The 21,518-nt window shown below is 48.5% G+C and overlaps 1 protein-coding gene across 3 annotated transcripts; it reads left to right on the plus strand.

Annotated features, from left to right (window-relative positions):
* The first annotated feature begins 7 nt into the window (after window positions 1-7).
* Anks3 (ankyrin repeat and sterile alpha motif domain containing 3) lies at window positions 8-21,243 on the plus strand. 3 transcript variants are annotated; one of them, XM_032913532.1, is made up of 17 exons: window positions 8-90; window positions 3,114-3,285; window positions 5,500-5,698; window positions 5,886-6,007; window positions 7,594-7,675; window positions 9,553-9,688; window positions 12,841-12,996; window positions 14,550-14,687; window positions 15,155-15,264; window positions 15,477-15,644; window positions 16,744-16,868; window positions 19,001-19,142; window positions 19,446-19,618; window positions 19,914-19,999; window positions 20,364-20,447; window positions 20,675-20,758; window positions 20,862-21,243. In XM_032913532.1, exons 2-17 carry the CDS (start codon window positions 3,116-3,118, stop codon window positions 20,876-20,878), a joined length of 1,992 nt encoding a protein of 663 aa, XP_032769423.1. In that variant the 5' UTR covers window positions 8-90; window positions 3,114-3,115; the 3' UTR covers window positions 20,879-21,243. The 3 variants fall into 3 exon arrangements, with proteins under 3 accessions (XP_032769423.1, XP_032769421.1, XP_032769422.1); XM_032913530.1 differs by lacking the exons at window positions 8-90; window positions 19,914-19,999; window positions 20,364-20,447; window positions 20,675-20,758; window positions 20,862-21,243 and adding an exon at window positions 5,207-5,281 and having other exon boundaries at window positions 3,172-3,285; window positions 19,446-19,870; XM_032913531.1 differs by lacking the exons at window positions 8-90; window positions 19,914-19,999; window positions 20,364-20,447; window positions 20,675-20,758; window positions 20,862-21,243 and having other exon boundaries at window positions 3,184-5,281; window positions 19,446-19,870.
* Window positions 21,244-21,518: the final 275 nt, after the last annotated feature.

Here is a 21,518-nt window from a genome sequence, read left to right on the forward strand (position 1 = left end):
TTCCGGGGTGGGCCGGGCGCAGGGCTGTTGGCCGGTGAGGGAGCGTGCAGCTGCTGCTGGAGGGTGGCGCGGGAACCTGAGGCCTTGCAGGTAGGCCGGGCCGCGGCGGGGCCCTCTGAGAGGCGGGGCCCGAGGCGCCCCGCGGCCGCCTTGATGGTCAACCCTGGCGCTTGCCTGTCACAGGGTCTGGGGACGCGGGCCCGGCTCCGTGTTGCTAAACTGAGGTACCTGCCAGACTGTCCAGTCACACGGGAGCCAGCGGCCGTGCACGGTCGTCGGGACCGCTATAGGGCCGGAACCGCGTCTCACATTTGGGCTACAGGGGCTCCCTCGAGGCCTTCACGAACCTCTTGAAGGAGTGACAGTTGCCTCCAGAATAGATTTTTTTTTAAAACGAAGATTTAAAAAATTTAAGAGTAACGTCAGTGCTGTTACTGAAATTCTGGAAGCGAGGTGCAGAAGACATACAAACCTTTATTTTACTCGAATCGATTTTTTGGGTGTTGGTTTTTTTGAGATTGTGGGCGTGTCTCGCTGGGTAGACCAGGCTGGCCTCGAGGTCTGCCTACCAAGTGCTGAGATTAAAGGTCTGAGCCACTACGCTAGTGGGCTGTATGTTTTTTGAGTAAGCATTTCATGTATTCCAGGTTGTCCTTGAACTCAAAAGTGGTCCTATTTTCTCAACCCCCACCCCCACCCCCAAGAGCGGAATTACAGGTGTGAGCCCTTCCAGGGTTCCACTAATCTGCTAAAATTGCACCTTTAGGCCAGCATGTGTCCACTCTATTGGTTCAGACTCGGTTTCACCAGTGAGGTTAGGTACTACTTGAGTTCAGGCGTTGCAACATGAGAAGCTAGTGTTTCCAGAATGCAGGCCTTGATTTTCACCTCACCAGCCCACACACATCACTCACCATGAGGCTTGCAAGCTGCTCCCCAGATTAGTGATTTGTACGTTGTCCTTTTTATAATTCAATTTTTAAAATATGTCCTTGCAAGCTGTGTATATATGATATTTATCACTAAGATAGCTCCTCAACCAGAAAGACAGATCCACCCCCCTGCCTTTTAGGCACTCACCAACACAGAATAATGCTAGAGTGTTTAAAAGCAGGGAATTAGTACTTTCTGGGTACATACTTCCTTCAGGCTTCCTCTGGGTTCCTCTTGAGTATGGATATTATGGTGCTCTGTGTCCTTGAGGCCACTCCTGCAGTGGTCTTGACCCCCCTACCCCCTGCCCCTGATGGGACCCAGGTAGGCTCAGTGCCAAAGCCCAGGTCTTCCCATCCTTCTATTCTGCTCTTGACTCTGATAGATCAGATTAGGGTCAGTTACAACCTCAGAGTAATAACCTTACCAGAGCACTGTGATTCAGTCCTGGAAGGGTTCAGCCACTTAAAGTAGTTTGGGGTCACTGAGGTGGCCCCATGAATGCGTAGTACCAGTGACTGAGTATAGAGGCAGATGCCTTCAATCTCAGCAAAGACTATCTGTGAGACCAAGTCCAGCCTGGTTTATAACTTGAGTTCTAAGTTATCCAGGGATACACAGTAGGACCTTTTCTCAAAACAAAACAGTGGCCATTGCACATGTGAGAGTTGAATGTGAAACTAAGGCCCTACTCACAGTAAACTGCCATTATCTCTTCTCTCTCCCCCTCCCCCCCAACACTTTGCCTTGCTAGGGCTTGGACTCAGGACTCAAGGTCTTATGCAGTAGGGCACCTGACATCTCCCATCTCTTCCTGTTCTGTACTAGCTTCCTGTGCTCCTAGACGTAAGAGTCTGCTAGAAGATAAATGGCTAGTCTTTGGTTTGAGTAGGATTACCCAGAATAAAGCACTCCTAACCATACACTTGCCCTCCTTGTGGTCATCTTTCCTATTTAAAAGGGTTGTGTGGGTGGGTTCCTGCTCAGGTAACATTTGCTGAACATCAGGATTGCCTTCTGCAGTCTGCTACGGTTTTCTTTTCCCCTGCCCTACTTGTCATCCCCCCCCTTTTTTTTTGAGGCAAGTTCTGTCTGTCCAGGCTGTTTTTTTGTTATTTTTGGTTTTTTCTCCTCTGAGGGTTTCACTGTTGTAGTCCTAGTTATCCTGGAACTCAGTCCTGTTTCCATCTCCCCAAGTACCATAATTAAATTGCATCACCACATATAGCCTTCCATGTGGTTTGTGGAGATGCAAATGTATGACATTCCTGACCTTTATGTGTGTGTGTGTGATCCCCTGGAGGCAGCTGTGAGTTGCCTCATATGGATGCTGGGAATTAAACTCGGGTCCTCTGTAAGAGCAGTACATGCTCTTAACTGCGAAGCCATCTCTCCTGCCTTGGTTTGTTTTAAGAAGACTTGAAATTCTGTGTATGCATGTATCTTGGGGGTAGTATGTGCACACACGAATGCAGATCCAGGAAGCCAGAAAGGAGTGTTGGATCCGCTGGAGCTGTAGTTACAGGAGGTTGTAAGCCACTGGACATAGTAAGTGCAAGGAACTGAACTTGGGTCCTCGGTAAGACCAACCCCTGAGCCATCTTTCTGGTCTTACTCTTGCGTTTATTCAGAGAGGATCTCTGTGTAGATAGGCTGGCCTAAACTTGTTGTATAATGCAGGCTGTCCTTAAATTCATAGTCTCCCTGCCTCTCTTCTACCTTCCCAGTGCTGGGATTATAGAGGTGTGCCACCACACACAGCTTCCGTGCATTTTAGCAACAACCTTTTAGACACACATGTCCATAAGTGAGGAATTAGGGACGGAGAAGCTAGACACAGAGCTCAATTTTGCCGCCCACCCAAATTCAGCAAATAGTGCTAAATAACCCAGCTTGCACTGTTTTACTACCAGTGAAAAGGCCATCAGACTCCTGGAGAATCTGACGCAGAGCCTGTGGTATGGAGCAGGTGTGCAGCAACACAGTTAATGGCTCCATAGATGTTTCCGTCCTCTGTCTGGCCTCAAACTGCCAGCAGCTGTGTGATGTTAGGAGGAGGCTAAGTCAGCCTTAGTGGCTTCAGTTCTTAGGAATCTGAGGTGATAGCCTGCTGTTGGTAGGAGTTTTTCATCTTTGGAACAGCCAGGGAAGAACAACTAACCCCTGGCCTCCCTCTGCAGCCATGTCTGAGCTCAGCGATGAAGCCAGCGAGCCGGAGCTTCTGAACCGCAGCTTGTCCATGTGGCATGGACTTGGTGCACAGGTCAGCAGAGAGGAGCTGGATGTCCCCTTGGATCTTCACACAGCTGCCTCCATTGGCCAGTATGAGGTGGTGAAGGAGTGTGTGCAGCGGTAAGAGGTCTTGGGGTGCATCCCTTCACCTCACATTCTAATTTGCATCTTGGTGGCTTCAGTTCCCAACAGGCTGCATGCAGCCTTGCAGAGATCAAGGTCTTCAATCCATATCAAATAGGCTCACCCACTTGTTGCAGGTGTCCTTGACAGCCGGCTCCTGTTCAACTCCTAGAAAAAAGATACCTTTGATTCTGAGGACAAGAAAGATGCTTAAAACATGTTATAAATACTAATTTGTAGTTTATTTGAACCAGAATCATTTGGGGGGTTTCCTCTGACTGTAGAAAAACCCAGAGAAAACAATAGAAAGGACGGACAGCCAGCACTCTGGCTCTGTGACTACAGGCTCACTGTGGTTCTTGAGCACAGAGGTGAGAGGGTGGCCTCCTATCTTCACTGCCTGCTTTACTAATCTGCATATGTGTATTTAGTTCCACAGCCTGTCTATTATTCTGTGTGGTCAGAAGGTTTGGCTGGAAAAGGGTCTCTTTACTTTCTTGGTTCCACCCCACTCTATACTTAAAAGTTTGTCAGTGCTCACTCATTTAGTATCTTGGTTAGATGATGTCTCTCAGACCTCTCTGTGCCATCTCAATTCCTGATGAGCCAGGGGAAAGCCTCAGAAAGCCTGTGTCTCTGGTTGCTAATCAGAGCCATCCATCGTCCTTGGCCAGCAGAGTCTGAGTGCTCTCAGTCTAGAGCAGTCTGTAGGACTCCTTTACTTAGTGCCTCAGAGGTGTGCAGCTAGGTGTGTAGTCAGCACATGTCCTCACAGGATCCCAAGACTCCTGCTGAAATTCTTTGGAGTCCCAAGTTCTTATATGTTGAGTGTTTTGTTAAAAAGAACATGTCTCAAAGCAGCCCAAAGAGGGGAAGATAGAGTAGATCTGTGCTCTCACTGGAGTTGACCCAGTTGAGAAGCACACTTGCTCACAGAAGCCTAGGTTGGGGCCAAGGGATATTGGAGGTTTCAAGAACAGGTGCTGAAAGGTAGGTGGTGGTTAGCTTTGCTGAGGTACTTGCTACTGTTGAGTTTGTTGAATTTCCACTCATGAAGCCATGCAGGGGTGGATGCCAAGTCATTCCAGTGACTCCAGAGGTAGCTACATGTAGCTCTACAGGCAGGGCCTCAGGCCACTGCAGAATGCAGAGCCAGCTCGAGCTGCTAGTGTGCGGAAGTCACTGCCTCGGTCAGCTTAGTATGGATCTCACAGGAGGCACTGATCAGACAACAGTTTCCACACGGGGAATAAGAACTGTAAAGGGGAAGGCCTGGGCCTTAACATACCTTCTTTGGAGTGGGCAGTGGGTGCTATTCTAGAATGGGACTATCATTCCCAAGCCTTAAAGTCTGAGAGCCCCACTCTTCTGCTTTTCTCAGTGAAAGTGCATTTCCAGAACTATAACAGAAAGAACTTAGATAATAGGTACTCTGGTGACAAGTTTTTTTATAGGGTGAAATGACAAAGGATCAGTGGCAGTGATGTCCTTAGTTCCTTTCTCTTTGCTTGACCACTCTGCATAACTCTGAAGGCAGACGGTGTTAATTTGGTGCCTGGTGGTTAAGGTGACTCAGCCTCATTTCTACTAATAAACTAGGCCAGTTAGTCTTTTCTGTGCTGGGTCCTTTGTGCTGCAGGGTGTTTAACCCACTACCTAGACCTAATCTACTATGTGCCAACAGCTGGCTACTTCCTAGATAATATAACTGGGGAGAAATGGCAAGACCTTACCTAACTCCCCTGCTTGATCATGGTGGGTATTGCTGTAGGTACAAAAAAGATTATTGGCCTTGTCCAGGAGGTACTGGACAGGCGAGAGCATTAAAATAAAGGGGTTATATCAGTCACTTTTACTTTTTTCCCCTTTTCTTTCTGTTTGTTGTTTGTTTGTTTCTTTTTTAAAATTTACTTATTAGTCTGTAACCACAGCCCATGGAATGCTTCCCACATCATTTTACCCAGTCTAGAAAATTCCTCAGACCTGTGCAAAGGTATGTCTTTTAGTTGATTCCAGACCCTGTCAAGTTGACACTCACGATTAACCATCACAAGACTCTGAAGCAGGATGGAAACACTTACCTGGGGATGACTCGAGGCAAGCGACTCCTGCCTTCTGGAAGGGCAGCTTGTCCTACCAGGCCTAGCACCTGGCTCTGACGAAGCCACATGTGAGATGCTGGTTATATCTAGCATAACTTGTGTTATTTAGGAGAGAGTTAGATTTGAATAAGAAGAATGGTGGTGGCTGGACTCCGCTGATGTATGCCTCCTACATTGGACACGATACCATTGTTCACTTGCTGCTCGAGGCAGGTGTGAGTGTGAATGTGCCAACCCCAGAAGGACAGACTCCACTGATGCTGGCCTCCAGCTGTGGTAACGAGAGCATCGCCTACTTCCTGCTCCAGGTGAGCTGTGAGTGGGCCCAAAACCCCAGGTGCTCCCTGGTTGCCCTGACAGGATATGAGATGCTGCAGGCCACAGTGTGCATATACGCATAGGTCAGCTGAAGGTCCAGTGGATGCTTCCCAGGCACCCACCCAGATTATATATTTTGGAGACTTGGGGCGTAACCCACATTCTATTCTTTTGAAGCAAGGTGCAGAGCTTGAGATGAAAGACATCCAGGGCTGGACTGCACTCTTTCACTGCACCAGTGCCGGCCACCAGCAGATGGTCAAGTTTCTTCTGGAGAGTGGAGCCAATGCCAACGTGAGGTGATTGTTGCAGCCACGTGGTCATAGGAGTGGGCTGGGTTTCTGAGATCAGATAGGTGGTTAGCAGAGAGGAGCTAGGCAATGAACAAACCAAGCCAAGATTCCTACATGCAGAGCAGGCGTGCAGTCTCAGGCCCAGGCTCTCGTGCACTTAGAACTGTTAGGATGTTGAGATTGGGGGGTGGGTGGCAGTTCAGTTGGTAAGGTGTTTGTTGCACAGGCATCAGCTTGATCCCCAGGGACAGGTAAAAATGTTGCCGTGGTTGTGTATGCTTATAACCACAAGGCTAGTAGGAAGAATAGGCAGATGCCAGCCCAGTCCACTAGTCCAGTTGGTGAACCCTAAGTCATAAAAAGAGAGCAACTCAATAAAAAAAAAAAAAAAAAAAAAAGGTGGGTGGTTGTCAAGAAACAGCACCACTTCCAGCTTCTGCACTGTGCACACCCACCCACCCCGCGCTCACCCTCACCACACAAGGACACCAAGGAGATGAGGTGGAATAGTCACGAAGACCACACGAGATTTAGTAACTCCTCTGCTTCATTAATAGTCCATCTTCCCTTCCTCAAAGCCATTCCCACTTCATTCTAAATCCCCACTTTAATCATGCTCAAAAAGCATCTTCTGCCAGGCATAGTGGAGCACACCCTTAATCCCAGCACCCAAAAGGCAGAGGAGGATTTCTGGCCAGCCTGGTTTACACAGTGAGCTCCAGCCAATGGACAGCCAATGCTACCTGAAGAGACCCTGTCTCAAAAAACATACTAACTGAACAGGCTGGTGTTAAAGCAGCTATTGCTCTTCACTTCTCACAGATGGTGATGTCTCTTCCCAACTGTCCAAGTCTTATCTATTGGGTTCAGCAGCCCATGAACTGTTTCTGTTAAGCCCATCTGTGTTCTCAAACAGCCCCTTCACTGTTCCTCATTCTCTGCTGAAATAGAAGCCAGGAGTCATGCTAAACCTGTCTCTCAACCATTGTAAGAAAGAGTTTTCACCTCTCAACATCTCTCGTTAGAATATAGCTTAGAATCATTAGACAAGTTGAATTTTAATTAGTAGCATTTTATTTCTATTTTAGAGTCATTCAGAATTATATCGTGTCTCCCAGCATGGGTACCAAGAGCCAGAATTTGCCGTGCCAGCTTAAGGTGGCGCTCAGTTGGTACTTGCTGTGAAGGGGGATCATTACATAACATGCACCAGACCACAGTAGCTTCATGTCATGAAAGTCATGAAGGAGACTAGGGAGGTGGCTTAGTGGGCAGAAGTGCTGTGCAAGCCTGACAACTGTAACTGTAGGATGCAGTCATGCGGGTGTCTGTAAGCCAAGCACACAACAGGAAGTAGGAGGGCAGAGACTGAATCTCCAGAAGCTAACAGGCCAGCTAGCCGGGGATACCCAGCAACCAAGAAACCATGACTCCAGCAAGGTAGAAAGGCAAAGATCAATACCCCAGCAGTTGTAACAGCATGAGAGCCTAGGCCTGAGCCTGCACCCCTACTTTGCATGTAAGGATCTTGGCTTATTTTGTTCATTGCCTAACTTCTCTCTGCTAACCATCTATCTGATTTCATCTTGCAGGGAACCTATATATGGATTCACTCCTTTGATGGAAGCAGCTGCCGCTGGCCATGAGATAATTGTGCAGTATTTTCTGAATCATGTAAGTACCTATTTACTACCTTATAATTTACTCACAGCAAATGGGAAACTATAAACTCTAACTGGGGTTTCTTTTACATGTGTAGTTAGCATATTGTATATATGCACGTGTATACATGTGGAATAGAGGACCGTAGGAGTCTGTTTTCTGGGACGTGAACTCAGACCGTAGGATTGATGGCAGGTGCCTTTATCTACTGAGCTATCTTGCTACTCTGTAGGCAGTACATTTTCACTGAAACATACAGTGCTGAGTAAAAATAGACACCCACATTTATGTATTTACAATGATTTTGGAAACACATTAACTCTATTCCTGATGCTGGAGATTAAGCCCAGGTCTTTGCATGTGCTGTGTAAGCTCTCTATTGCTGAGAGAGATCCTCGGCCCTTTTAAAAATGTTTTATTTTGAGGCAGGCTCATAGTAAGTTGTCTAAATTGGCTTTGAACTTGTGTAGCCCAGGAAGACTGTAAACTTTTAATCCTTCTGCTTCAGCTTTCTGAGTAGCTCAGTTACAGGCCTGTGGCCTGTGACAACCAGGCAGTGTGACTAGAATGACAAGAAGGGAGGGTTGGAGTATGAGTGACAGTGTCCAACATGAACCTCAGCAGACTTCCAAGTGGCATCGCTTGTCAGGACACAGTCTGGTAACTCTAGGCCCAGCTAGCATTACTGTAGCATGCGTCAGCCCTTGTCTCAGTAGGACTGAGAACTGTGTCCACACAGAATTGTACACAATGTCTACAGTAGGAGTCTTCCTAAGCACAAAGGGGAATCAGTGTGCATGCTTTGTGATTTACTTTTGCTGTTTGCTGTTTGTTACTTTTGTTTTGCTTTCTGGAGTTTGCATCTGATGTAGCCCAACCAGGTCTCATAACTACCTATCTAGGTGGTAAATAGCCTTGACTTCCTGATACTCCTGCTTCCACTATAAGTACTAGGATTATAGTCATGAGCCACCACCCCATAATGCGTGTTTTCTCCACGGGTTTTGGGTGTCCTTCCTGCACTGCATCCACTCCTCCCTGGGGAGTGGTGGGAGGTATCTTATTTGCTCCCACTGACACCTACTGCAAGTTCCTCTGGACCGCAGTGTTACTTGGAGTTACGCTGTCAGTCCTTAATTATCTCTCAAGTTAAACTCCTGGAAGAGACTCTGGGCCAACTTTTATTTTCTAAATTCCTTGTCATTTGTCCTCAAAACCTTGCTGGGCAGCCTGCCACCATGATATTAGACTGTATTGTGAACACTTTGAGAGGAGAAATCTATTGCATTAGGTTCAGAATAAGGATCTTCCCACCTCAGGAAACCTAAACCGTAATCTCGTTAGGTTATTCTAGCAGGAGGATTGTGAGCTCAAGGCCTGCCTAGAATCACAGTGAGACCCTGTCTGTTTCAACAAAACACCAATAGTTGGAGGTGGAGGCAGGAGAATCAGGAAGTTAAGGTTGTTCTTGGCTACATCCTGTCTCAGAAAATCAGGGACAACAGACATAAGTTCAGTTTGGGAGGATGGAGACTTCTTTCTGGGGGTGGGCTGAATGGTTGTTTGGTTCTCTACTAAGAGACAGATATAGTAGGTGTAGAGGGTGAAGGTGGGCCTCTGTTGCAGGTTCCAGGTTCTTTGTGTCTCCTTGCCTTATGGCAGGCAGTATTCAGGAGGGAGAGTGGCTGCCGCTGCAAGATGGCTTGGTGACTGCTCTTGGTGATGGGCTTGTTGTCACCAGACCTTTTCACCCCTACCCCTCCACCCGAGTGTTATCTCAAACAGGGGGTGGGGAGTTAACCATAAATGTCCTTGTTTTCTCATCCCTCTGGACCAGCAGTCCACTCAGCTGGAAGAATTTCTGACTCTTCTTTTGTGAAACTTTTTAGGGAGTCAAAGTGGACACAAGAGACCACAGTGGAGCCACAGCCCGGATGCTAGCCAAGCAGTATGGTCACATGAAGATTGTGGCTTTGATGGAAACTCACTCACCTGTACTGCCCAAGAGCCTCTACCGTAGCTCAGGTACCTGATCTGCCTGTGTCCTGATGGAGTTGAGGCAGCCCTGAGCAGTAAGGAAACTAGGAGACAAGGAGGGCCTCTCCCCAGTCCATCCCTTTGCTCAGGTTGGGCTCTACCAGCCCTGCTCTGAGGCCTTCTCTTCTTACCAGTTCCACTGTGGAGCAGAGGTTGGGGTCCAAGGCCTAGGGCCAGAGAGATGCAGACCTTCCCACAGAGAACAGTGTCTGTCAACTGATATCATGCACAGCACAGGCTGTGGAGCCTAAGGAAGAAGGGGAAGAGATATGCCTCACTCACAGAGAGGCCTCTCTGGCTTTTAGTTCTTGACTTTGACAATCTCGTGCTGTGTAACTTTTACCTTTATGTGAGCAGGTGTCCTTTCTTGCCTCTGGATGTTGAGTCCTCACCAGTGTTTCTCAGGGCTGTGATGGCCATGACCCTTCTAGCCTGTATGCTTTCATCTTTTACGTGTACATGTCTGATCCGTGATACTTGTTTCTCCTTTCCAACTGTTCACAGTGTTGCTGGAATTTCCAACCCCAGTAAGCCTGTGTAAAAACCACACAATCCAGCTATTATAATTATCAGCCACATGCCTAGATTGTTTAGATCTAGCACTATACTAACTTATTCTGCAGCCAGGAGACCCTTTGCTATTTGTGGTTCTCTGAGCCACATGGTTCTGCTCCATCATGGCCACCTCCTCCTCTTCCTCCTTTCCCTCCTCCTCTCCCTCCTCTTCTTCCTCCTTCTCCTCCTCCTCCTCCTTCTCCTCCTCTTCTTCCTCTTCTTCTTCCTCCTCTTCAGTACTCTCCTTTCCCTTCTCATTCTCCTCTCTTCACCTGCCCCCACTCTTAAAGATCTCCTGTCCCACCTTTCCCCTCCACTGCTCAATCACAGGCTCTAGCCTTTATCGACCAGTTAAAATGGGGAGAAGGTTCACAGGAAATCACCTAAGTACATGATCGACTGGTCATGGGGACAACCCCTCTTGAGGAAGTGGAATTAACATCAGAATACAAACAGCACTAGGGCAGCCCTCAACGATACAGTTGGGCCAGCATGACTGACATGTACAGTTGGGCCAGGATGATTGACATGTACAGTTGGGCCAGGATGATGGACATGTACAGTTGGGCCAGGATGATGGACATGTACAGTTGGGCCAGCATGATTGACATGTACAGTTGGGCCAGCATGATTGACTTGGCTCCTTAAAAGGTGTTGTTTTAATTAAGATGGTTGAGGGCTAGAGAGATGGCTCAGTGGTTAAGAGCACTGACTGCTCTTCCAAAGGACCTGAGTTCAATTCCCAGCAACCACATGGTGGCTCATGACCATCTGTAATAGGATCCGATGCCCTCTTCTGATCTGTCCAAAGACAGTGACAGTGGAATAAATACATGGAATAAATAAATAAATCTTTAAAAAAAGAAAAAGATTAATTAAGATGGGTTGAAAAGGTGTATATGATGGTGTACAGCTACAATCTCAGAATTTTGGATTGAGAGGCAAAGTAGAAGGATGCAAATTCAAAACCAGTTAGGAACACAGACTCAGTCTCAAAAAAACAATGAGCACATATCAAGGAGACTACAGGAAATGTGTAAATTCACTGTTTCTATGGTGTCACCTGTCCATCTAAGAACACAGGGCATGTTTTAGATTTAGTATACTTTTGGGACGTTGAGGACGGATTAAATTTTTCCTGATATATATTTTGTCTATAACTAAGTTTATTCTGAAGTGTTTGTCATCCTTTCTGCTTTTGTATATGGGTTCACTACAGTTATTTTCTTTAACTTCTGATTGAGGGTTTACTCCAATTCTTGGTGTGTCCATGCAGGAGACCCTGGACTCCCACACTGATCTTGTCAAGTTAGTTTCTTCTCCATTTGTCCAGTCTGCAGACAGAGCTCACCCTTTGCTTGGCATGCTTCTGTATCTTATTTCCTCCAGTTGCCAGTGCTTCTAGGATGGCGCTAATCATTGTGCACATCCTTTCTTCACACTGTAACCCAGTCTGGGGCTAGCTGTGGGAAAGTGTGTGTACCTTTCACCATGTTAAGAAAGTTAAGCCAGATGGTGGCTCACGCCTTAAATCCCAGCACTCTGGGAGGCAGAGGCCGGTGAGTCACTATGGGCTTGAGGCTAGCCTAGACCACAGAGTGAGTCTGCAGGACAGTCGGGGTTAAACAAAGAAACCCCGTCATGAAAAGAAAGGAAAAAACCAAAAGAATTAATGAAGGTTTCAGTGCAGTGGCCTGCCAGTTGTGATGTTTCGAGTCCAGTCTTGGTAAACTTTTCTTGAGACAGGATCTACCTCCCATATACTTGAAGTAAGGGTAGGCGGGAACCACCATACACCAGCCCAACACATTTTTCTAATTCAATACTATTAAGGTGGTTTGGCTGGAGAGATGGCTCAGTGGCACTTAAGAGTCAGTTACCTAGTGCTTTCTCAGGGAACCTGTACACCTTTTACAGAAGAAAGTTCAGCTCACCCCTCCCCACACCTACCCCAAGGCAATGTGCACAAACACCTGTAATTCTAGCGTCAAGGGATCTAAGTGCCTTTTTTTTTTTTTTTTTAAAGATTTATTCATTTATTATGTATAAGTACACTGTAGCTGTCTTCAGACACACCAGAAGAGGGCATTGGATCTCCTTACAGATGGTTGTGAGCCACCATGTGGTTGCTGGGAATTGAACTCAGGACCTCTGGAAGAGTAGTCGGGTGCTCTTAACCACTGAGCCATCTCTCCAGCCCTTTTAACTTTTTTTTTTTTTTTTTTTTTTCCGGAGCTGGGGACCAAACCTAGGGCCTTGCGCTAGGCAAGCGCTCTACCACTGAGCTAAATCCCCAACCCTAAGTGCCTTCTTTCTAGCTCCATGGCACCTGTATTTTCACACTCACACACAACTAAAGATGAAATCTTAAGAACATATTAAACTGAGTATGGTGGCATATACACATAACCCCAGCATCAGGGATAGAAAGGCAGGAGGATTGCTGTAAGTTCAAGGCCTGCCTGACCCTATGTAGAGAGTCATTTTTTCAAAAAGCACACACAGACACATGACCTTAGTGCTTAGTGTTGGCAAGTGAAGTTATTATTGAACCAACTGTCTTAATTCTCATGTCTGACCTTTAGAAAACTATGAAGACCTGAGCTCTTCAGATGAGTCCTGGCCTGTTCCTCAGCGCCAGAGGCCCTGTCGAAAGAAGGGCCTGAGTATCCACGAGGGGCCTCGCGCCCTGGCCAGGATCACAGCTACTGGACTGGGAGGCAAGACTCCGGACAGCTATGGTGAGAGCCACAGTTCCCAAGGCTCTTTGGTATCACATGCCGAGACTGGATATGGACAGGACTGCCCTGGTACATGGGTCCCTACTACAGTAGGATTGGGTGCTTCAGGAGCGAGGCTCAGAATTGACCTAGTGACAGGCTCCAGGCATCCCTGATAACTCAAGACACTTGGTTTCATTCTGTGGATTTTTCTTTTCATTGGATGTTTCTATTCTGTCAATTATATATCACACCAATTGTGATGTGTAAGGGTTTTAGTCCCTGTCTGGCTCTGCCCACACCTGATCCTGGGGAGCTGAGACTACAAATATGAGACATTCTTTGTTTCTACTTCCTCTCCTCTCTTTCCCTTCTGGGTTTCACCCCATAAACCCAGGCTGGTCTTGGATTCAATCCTCCTGTCTCTGCCTCCTGAATTCTGGGATTACTGGTGTGTGCCATCATGCATGGAGGATTTGGAGTTTGTTGTTTCCAGTGCTGGAATGGAAGCCCGAGAGTCTGAATGCTTGGGAAGCACTGTACCATGGAGCCACATCCCTTCTTTTTGCTTTCTGTGGGCAAACATGTCAAAGGTTACATGAACTTGTTCTGCATTGTCCATTTCTAGGTCAGTCTCTCTTGAGATATTATTATTCTAAGTATATGAGTACACTGTAGCTGTCCTCAGACACACCAGAAGAGGGCATCAGATCCCATTACAGATGGTCGTGAGCCACCGTGTGGTTGCGGGGAATTGAACTCAAGACCTGTGGAAGAGCAGTCGGTGCTCTTTTTTTTTTTTTTTTTTTTTTTTGGGTGTTTTTTTTTTTTTTTTTGGTGGCCGGGGAGGGACCGCAGGTGGTTTTATCCCTACTCGCTCTTGGGCCCCACACCCCTCTGCTAAATCCCCAGCCCCACAGTTGGTGCTCTTAACCACTGAGCCAACTCTCCAGCCCTAAGTCAGAGTCTTTTTTTTTTTTTTTTTTTTTTTTTTTTTCGGAGCTGGGGACCGAACCCAGGGCCTTGCGCTTGCTAGGCAAGTGCTCTACCGCTGAGCTAAATCCCCAACCCCCAGAATCTTTTTCTTCCTGTTCAGGCAGATTTTTTTGGCTGGGGTTGGAGCTCTGTACAGTACTCTTGCCTACCACATAAGGCCTCGGGTTCTATCCCTACACTGTCAAAAAAGTAAAAAGAAAAAAGAAAAAAAAATGCTATAGTTACACAGATAACTGGTGGATGGGTGTGTGCATATTAAGTTTGGAGTTTATACTAAATGTGCCCAGATAACCTTTCAGTTGAGGAATCTGTAGATCCAGCCTGCCTTGCCACTCTGTCCCTAAGAAAATAGTAGCAGGTGCTAAGGGCTGACCTTGCCTGGGTGCTGACTCTGGCCCCACCAAGCTCATCTCCTGTGATGTGCAGATTAATCTGTCTTGGAGCATGGCAGCAGGGCCAAGTTACTGTGCCAGAAGATGATGTGGCAGCTGTGGAGCTGCTTCACCCCCAAATGCCTAAGACAGGGGGTTCCTTCCTTCCTTCATGTCTGAGGGTTCACATGCCCATTCTGTACACAGAGCAAGTTCCTCCACGGGGCTATGTGACCTTCACCAGCAGTGATGAGAACACCATGGAAGGCGAGGGCCTCTGCTACCGAGATGTCACTTCCCCCATCAATGAACGTGATGTGGAGAGCAGTAGCAGCAGCAGCCGGGGTATGAGTTCCAGTCCTTGTGGGTTCCCGTAGAGGAGGAGAAAGAGAAGCCCCCAGTTCTTGTGAGGTAAACCAGAGTTGGCCATGGGCAGGTGAGGGCAAGCATTCCACTTCCAAGTCCCCACAGGCCAAGGAGGCACGCCACTCAAAGGGTCAGTGCAAGGGCTTCCTGACAATCTCCCCTGCAGGGGGCTGGGCTATGACCTGGCAGTGCTATGACCTGGCAGTGCTTTGCCAAATCTCTCTCACTCCAGGCTCTGTTGTAGGTGTGGAGAATTTATGAGCACACAATAAAAATACATACAAACTAATACCCTAGACAAGCACTATCTACCCTATAGTGTGGGGTTGAGACAGGAGCCAGGCCAGACGAGCAGAGCTGAGCTGTGTAAGAGGCAGTTTAGAATGAGCTAACAATGTAGGCAGCTTCACTGGTGAGACCTGTCATCAGGTGTTTTCCATTACCAGAGGAACCCACTTTCTGTGCCAGTCTTGGGCCTGTGTGGAGGAGCAGCAGCAGTGATGGCCTAGCAAGAGCCCAGGGTCTCAGCAGTGAAGCCTCCATAGAGAGCAATGAGGTAAAGGTCCCTCTTCCTCCTTCGGTGTTGTAGGAAATGGGTGTTTAATATGTGTCTACACCATGTCTGGAGGACTCAGAACCCTTGAGTGTGGGGGCCAAAGCTGCAGGTAAGTCATGGTAGATTTCACAGCTCACCCTTGCCATGGGTGAGGAAGGCTAGAAGTTTCGGGCCAGACAAGGGCTGTTCCCAACACACCCCTTTCACTGCAGGATTCTGATCACGCCCGCAAGAGCTCGGTTCGTAAACAAACCAGGACTTATCTGAAGAATAAGAGTCGTCACAACAACAGTGATGGTCACTGGCCTTCTAGCACAGGGACTGCTCGAACTCCAGGGTCTGAACCCCAAGCTGAGAAGTCCCCTTACTCAGGACCCCAGGTGAGACCATTCAAGAACCTGATAGTGCATGCCTAGAGAGGTGGTACTTCTCTGACTGTGGGATGGCGATTGTGGGCTCACTTATGTGTATACGTGACAGGCCAGGCACTTTTGAGAGGAGAGAGGGTAACTGGGTTCTCCCACAAGTTCTCCCACTGGGAACTGATCAGGCTCAGAAAGGGTTTTTGATGAGCAGTGGCCAGCTATAGGGCTGGCTTACTTTTCTTCCTGTGTGCAGGTACTGTCTCCTTGCAGTCTTGCTCTCTGGCCCTCCCCAAGCCTAGGGAGATAACAGGATGCTCATGAGCTGGGGACACAATAGTGGCATGTAGCAGATGCTTATGTGGGTCAGCCTGATGCAGCATCATCTCTGGTCAGATCAGCAGCTCAGGGTGTGATAAAACATAGGCCTTAAGTCCCAGCTGCGCTGCTCCTAACAGCCAACTCTGCCTGCAGCCTCTTTCAGGCCTAGGCCTGCAACATAGTGCATCTCTCAGTTCTACAAGCATGTTAACAGATGTGCTGGGATCTCTTTTTTTTTTTTTTTTTTTTTTTCCTGGAGCTGGGGACCGAACCCAGGGCCTTGCGCTACCACTGAGCTAAATCCCCAACCCCAGATGTGCTGGGATCTCAAAGCTGGTTCTTTGAGGAAGGTGGTAGAGGAGCAACCTTGGAACATATTCTCTCCATCCTAAGCAACCAAGCACGGGCAGAAATGGAAACTGAAAATTCTGGTATTGAAAAGCTGCTGGGGTTGAACAGTTGAACTCAGCAGCAGCTGACTTGGCAGGGCCGGCTATGAAAAGCTTGTGCCATCACCAGGCCCCCTCACTTGGAGCTCTGGAAGCTCCAGGTGGACTCAGGAGAAGTACAAGAATGGCCATGCGGACGCGGATTCTCACAGTGGCACCAAGTTCCACAGGACTTGGACTTTAAGCCTGAGCCGCCTCCTGGACTCTTTTCCTTTTGCTCTGTCTCTGCCTGAGGCACTAAGGTTGCAGGGGCAGTAGAGGGGATCTAGTCAAGCTTGGGTCAGAGCCTTGAGGAGACCCGTTCTCCAGTACTGACCCCAGCCTCCCACTTGTCTCCTCTACCCCAGGATCTTGCCACACTGTTGGAACAGATCGGCTGTCTAAAGTACCTGCAAGTGTTTGAGGAGCAGGACGTAGACCTGCGTATCTTTCTGACCCTCACTGAAAGCGACCTGAAGGAAATTGGCATCACGTGAGTTCCCTAGTGCCTCTCTGCAACTCCACCAATTTCAGTCATCCTTCCAGCCTGTGCTCCAACAGGTGGATGAGCAGCCTGTCTAGACAGTTGGTCTTTGTGACCACATGGCTTCAAGATGGCCTTGCTGCTGTATGCTGGACCTTTGGACTTTTTTTTTTCAGTTTGCTTTTCTATGATTTTAAAATATTTTTTTCAAGATAACTGTCACAGTTCTGGAGTTAGTGTTAGTGTTTTATAGTATAGGTTTCTTATTTCCCAAAAGCTTGAATATAAAAGCTTTTAATATAAAATCCAAGCTATGTAATATAATATGCCTTTTGTCTCAAAACATTCAATATACACAACTGCAGTGTGTGACTTGGAGGTAATTTCATGGTTGGCTCTCACACTAGAAGTGCTCTCCCCTGAGCACTGGTGGCTCTGGTGCAGCAGGTCCCCTGCTGTCAGCAGGGCTTCCTCAGTGTTTGCCTATCTGGGAATGTCTGGTTCTCTCCTGCACCGGGAAGGACAGTTTTCCCAGGTAAAGGATTCTTTTTTTTTTTTTTCCGGAGCTGGGGATCGAACCCAGGGCCTTGCGCTTCCTAGGCAAGCGCTCTACCACTGAGCTAAATCCCCAACCCCAAGGTAAAGGATTCTTGGTGACAGCTGTTTGCCTGGACACTGTGGCTGCCCCAGCCGTGCAGAGTTCTGAATGAGAGCGTGCAGGTGCTTTACTTTGTTTGCTCCCTGCGTGGGACAAGCTGCTTTTCTTTTGTTGCTCCAGGGTTCTGTAAGTCCTTAGCTTAGCTGTGTCCTGGTATTCATCATCTGTGGCGTTCACTTTGCATCACAGATGTTCCTGTTTTTGATGGAGGTGGAAGTGTCCAGCTGCTAGCTCCTCAGACCCCCTGCCCTCCCTCCTAACACTGAGGCACTCAGGGAGAGGCTGGCCCCATGCGGTCTTGAGCCCGTGCTTGTGGTTTTCATTCTCTTCCTCCTCAGACCGAATTCCAGCGTGCTCTAGTTTGCTGTTCCAGTCTGGTTGTCCTGTCGTCTGTCTGCTTACATAAGGCTGCCTCCACTTGTTTTAGGAGACTTTACCTCAGTCACCATACTTGTTATATTTTACATTTCTCTCCATTGTATCTCCATTTTGTATTGTTTCCACATCATCTCTGATTATCTTTAAGATGGTTGTTTCAGGGCCTTTGTCTAGCAGACATGCTGCAGGGCTTTCTTGGAACTTCTGTGGTTTGTTCTCCTGTAAGTGATCTGTACTCTACTTCTTGTTTTTTAATTTTGTTGTTGAAGTGGATACTTAAGTCTCATGAACTCAGGACCTCCTTCTTTCCTGGGATCTGCAGGTTTTGTTTTTGTTTTTTAAACTTACTGTTGTTGGCTGCCTCTGTGCACAGGACTAGCTGGAGGGTGAAACCTGAAGGTCCCCCTCAGAGCCTGCACCTTTCCCTAGGCACATGTAATGACTTTCCTCCCCTCTGTAGTTGCTTTGAGACAAACCACTTCTATGTGGTCGAGGGTGATCTAGAACTCTCATGCTCACCTTCCAAGTGCACCAATGTTCTGAGCGTGCAGGTCCTCTCAATGTCCTAGTCTTTATTGTTGGCTCCCTACACAGGGAAAATGAGGAAGAGGCATTGCCCCTTAGACCGCTCCCCGCTCCCCCACCCCCAATTCTATTCTTCAGGCAGAGAGTGAATGCGTGGCTTATTAGCAGTAGCCCTCAGTAACTAGAACTTCTGTTCTTGATACTGGGAGGACAGGGTCTGCCTTGCCTACCCTACTTCCTGCATGTTGGGTCTGGGTGGCTGCTGCTATGCAGAGCTGAGATAGCCTAAGCTGGCTGCACTCACTGTGAAAGCCTGCAGTGACTTCCAGGGCACTTGTCTGGAGGGGAGAGATTCCTGGAGATCTCTCTTGAGAGCACAGACACCGTTGTCCAAGTCTGAAGCCAGTGATGGTAGGTAGAGGCTTTTTGAACCCTCTTGTTTTGGTTCTCAGCCCCAGGATGTTCTACAACCTCCCTTCTTCAGAGTTAGGTGTTCCCTAGCAACTGGCCTTGGTAGCAGGTTGGTACCAAGGTCCATGCACATGACAGAGCAGACATGCACTCTGATTTACCCATTCAGGCTGTTTGGGCCCAAAAGGAAAATGACCTCTGCCATTGCCCGATGGCACAGTAGTGCCCGCCCACCTAGTGATGCCCTAGAGCTGGCCTATGCTGACCGGCTGGAGGCGGAGATGCAGGAGCTTGCCATCCAGCTGCACAAAGTAAGTGGGGAAGTCCTGGTGGGCTGTGGGCACAGGAGGCAGAGTACATCTAGAGTACTCACATCTTTGTAGCAGGGGGCTGGAAACAGGTCGATGGAATAGCCAAGTCAGATGAATTTAGGAGGCAGAGCTAGTTAGAGAAAGGGGCTCACGGAACCTGGAAGCTGCAGGATGGAGTCAAATGAGTAACTCCTACAACAGGCTGGGGAGAAGCAGACAGGCACCTAACAGACTGCGGGCAAATAAGCAAGCCTGGGCCTTGGCTTCCTGGCTTGGGCCCTCTAGCCTGGTATTTGCCTGCAGTGCTGTGAGGAGGCAGAGGCTCTGCGTGGCCAAGTCTCCCAGGAGCAGGAATTGCGGGCTGTAGTAGAGAGCTGCCTCCTGGAGCAGGATAGTGCCCGAAAGGACATCCATGCCCAGCTGCAGGAGGCCCAAACCCTGGCCCAGGATGCTGCTCTTGTCCTAGACCAGCTGCGGTAAGTGGGCTCACATACTCAGGTAGACACCCACACACACTTGTTAGTCATTGTCCCTTCCTAATCCTCTAAGCAGTTGAGAGGTGGGGGGAACCATAGTGCCTTTTCCTGGGGCTCTGTCTCTTACAGAGCAGACCCAGGCTTGACTCTAAAGCAGACTGGGGATCTGCATGTCTTTCCAGCCTACCAGTATGGGCTGGCTACAGGGCTGAATTGGTTTTCCTTACCCGGATGGTTTGGGCTTGGGTTGGTGGCAGGGCCTCTCCTGTGTCACACTTGATCCTATGTCCTGCAGGGACTGTCAAGCTGAGCTGTCAGCTCGATTGAGGCAGCACCACTCCCCCAGCGAAGCTACCCCAAACCCACCCTTTCTCCCAGCAGGTATGAAAAGTAATAGCGTGGTTCTGGACCAGGACAAGGGCGGGCAGGAATCCATTAGTTTAGGTTCAACCAGTGAGTTCTGCAGAGTTGGCACAGCCCACTTGTGATAAGAGATGTGCTATTACACTTGGTGCGTAGGTGGCAAGTGTAAGGGCCATAGTCTCATGGCTCACTACACTCTTTAAGGCCTCTAGTGAGTTGGGTGGCTATAGCTCCCAGGGTTCAGCTCTATTTAAAGCCTGAGCCTTAAGTGGCAGCTATTAAGCTCATAGCCTGGTACAAGCATGAGAGGCACCCTTGGGTGGTCACTCATGCATAAGCAGTAAGGACACACCTGTGGCCAACCCACCATTCTATACCACAGATTCCAAAGGCTGGCCTATTCCCCTGCAGGCCTTGAGCCTCCCTGAGTTGTCAGGAGCCCTGGAAGACCGTGTCCATGAGATGGGTAAGTCTCCAGGAGGGTAGCAAGGCTTTAACCTGACCCTTCCTCAGACCCTCTTCCATGGAATGAGGCTGAGACCTGAACCCAAAGCTATCCATATTCAGACGGCTCAGAGCCCTGAGTAGTCTTACCTCAGGGTCACCTATTCATAGTGCCCTAAGTTTCCCTTCTAGACTGCTGCTGAGACTTGACCACAGACCACTCACTAATTGGCCCTCTCCCTAGGACAGGCATTATGCTCCGTAACACAGAGCCTGGAGAAACTACAGATGCTGAATGGGAAGAAATGGAGGGAACCATAGCCAGGAGGGACGGTGAGAGTATCCACTGTGTGCTCATGGGTGCCTTGGACCACTTGACCTTCCTGTCCCTTCTTACCAGGTGCTCTCTCCCTCTCTCTTAAACAAATTTATTCAGATTCTGACGTTGGGTGACGAATCCACCCTGAAGTTATGTGCCACGCAAGACAGGGCAGTGAGCAGATGGCTGCGGCAGCCCAGGGAATAGAAGACCAGCCCAGGGAGCAGCTTGTGGACAGGAGGACAGGACTTCAGTCCTCACTAGGGCAGCTTGGGCCAGCCCTGAGACAGGATGAAGGGCCTAGCACCCAGATTCTGGTGGAGAGGCCCACGCTGGTAGGCAGAGGCAGCTTTGGCTCAGACCAGGCGGGGCTGTATGGAGAGGCTAAGTCCTGCACATGTAGGGGCCACACTGAAGTCTGATTTTACAGTCGAAGTCTGGGGTGCCTAGAAAATGTACTCTTTGAAAATAAAATTAGACGCAAGTTGGTGGGAGCTCATTTCTGATCACATGACATATTCCTTACTGCCACCAAAAGATCTATCACCCTTGCTCTAGGGTTTCTCCTGTTTCTAAGCCCTAAAGTGGAACTGGCACACATCCTTCCTTACCCAGTTGGTTTTGAGCCGTGGGAATTCTCCAGCCTTTCCAGTGTTTGTGCGCCAGGCTGTAGGACTGCTGCAGTGTCAGTCCTGTCCCATGGTGGCACGCTGTTGTCCCTCTGCATACTAGGTCTGTGCCTTCAGCTCCACCATCACCACTACATGAGCTCAG

The sequence above is a fragment of the Rattus rattus genome, chromosome 9 (genome assembly GCF_011064425.1).
Source record: "Rattus rattus isolate New Zealand chromosome 9, Rrattus_CSIRO_v1, whole genome shotgun sequence".
Classification (NCBI taxonomy): Eukaryota; Metazoa; Chordata; class Mammalia; order Rodentia; family Muridae; genus Rattus; species Rattus rattus.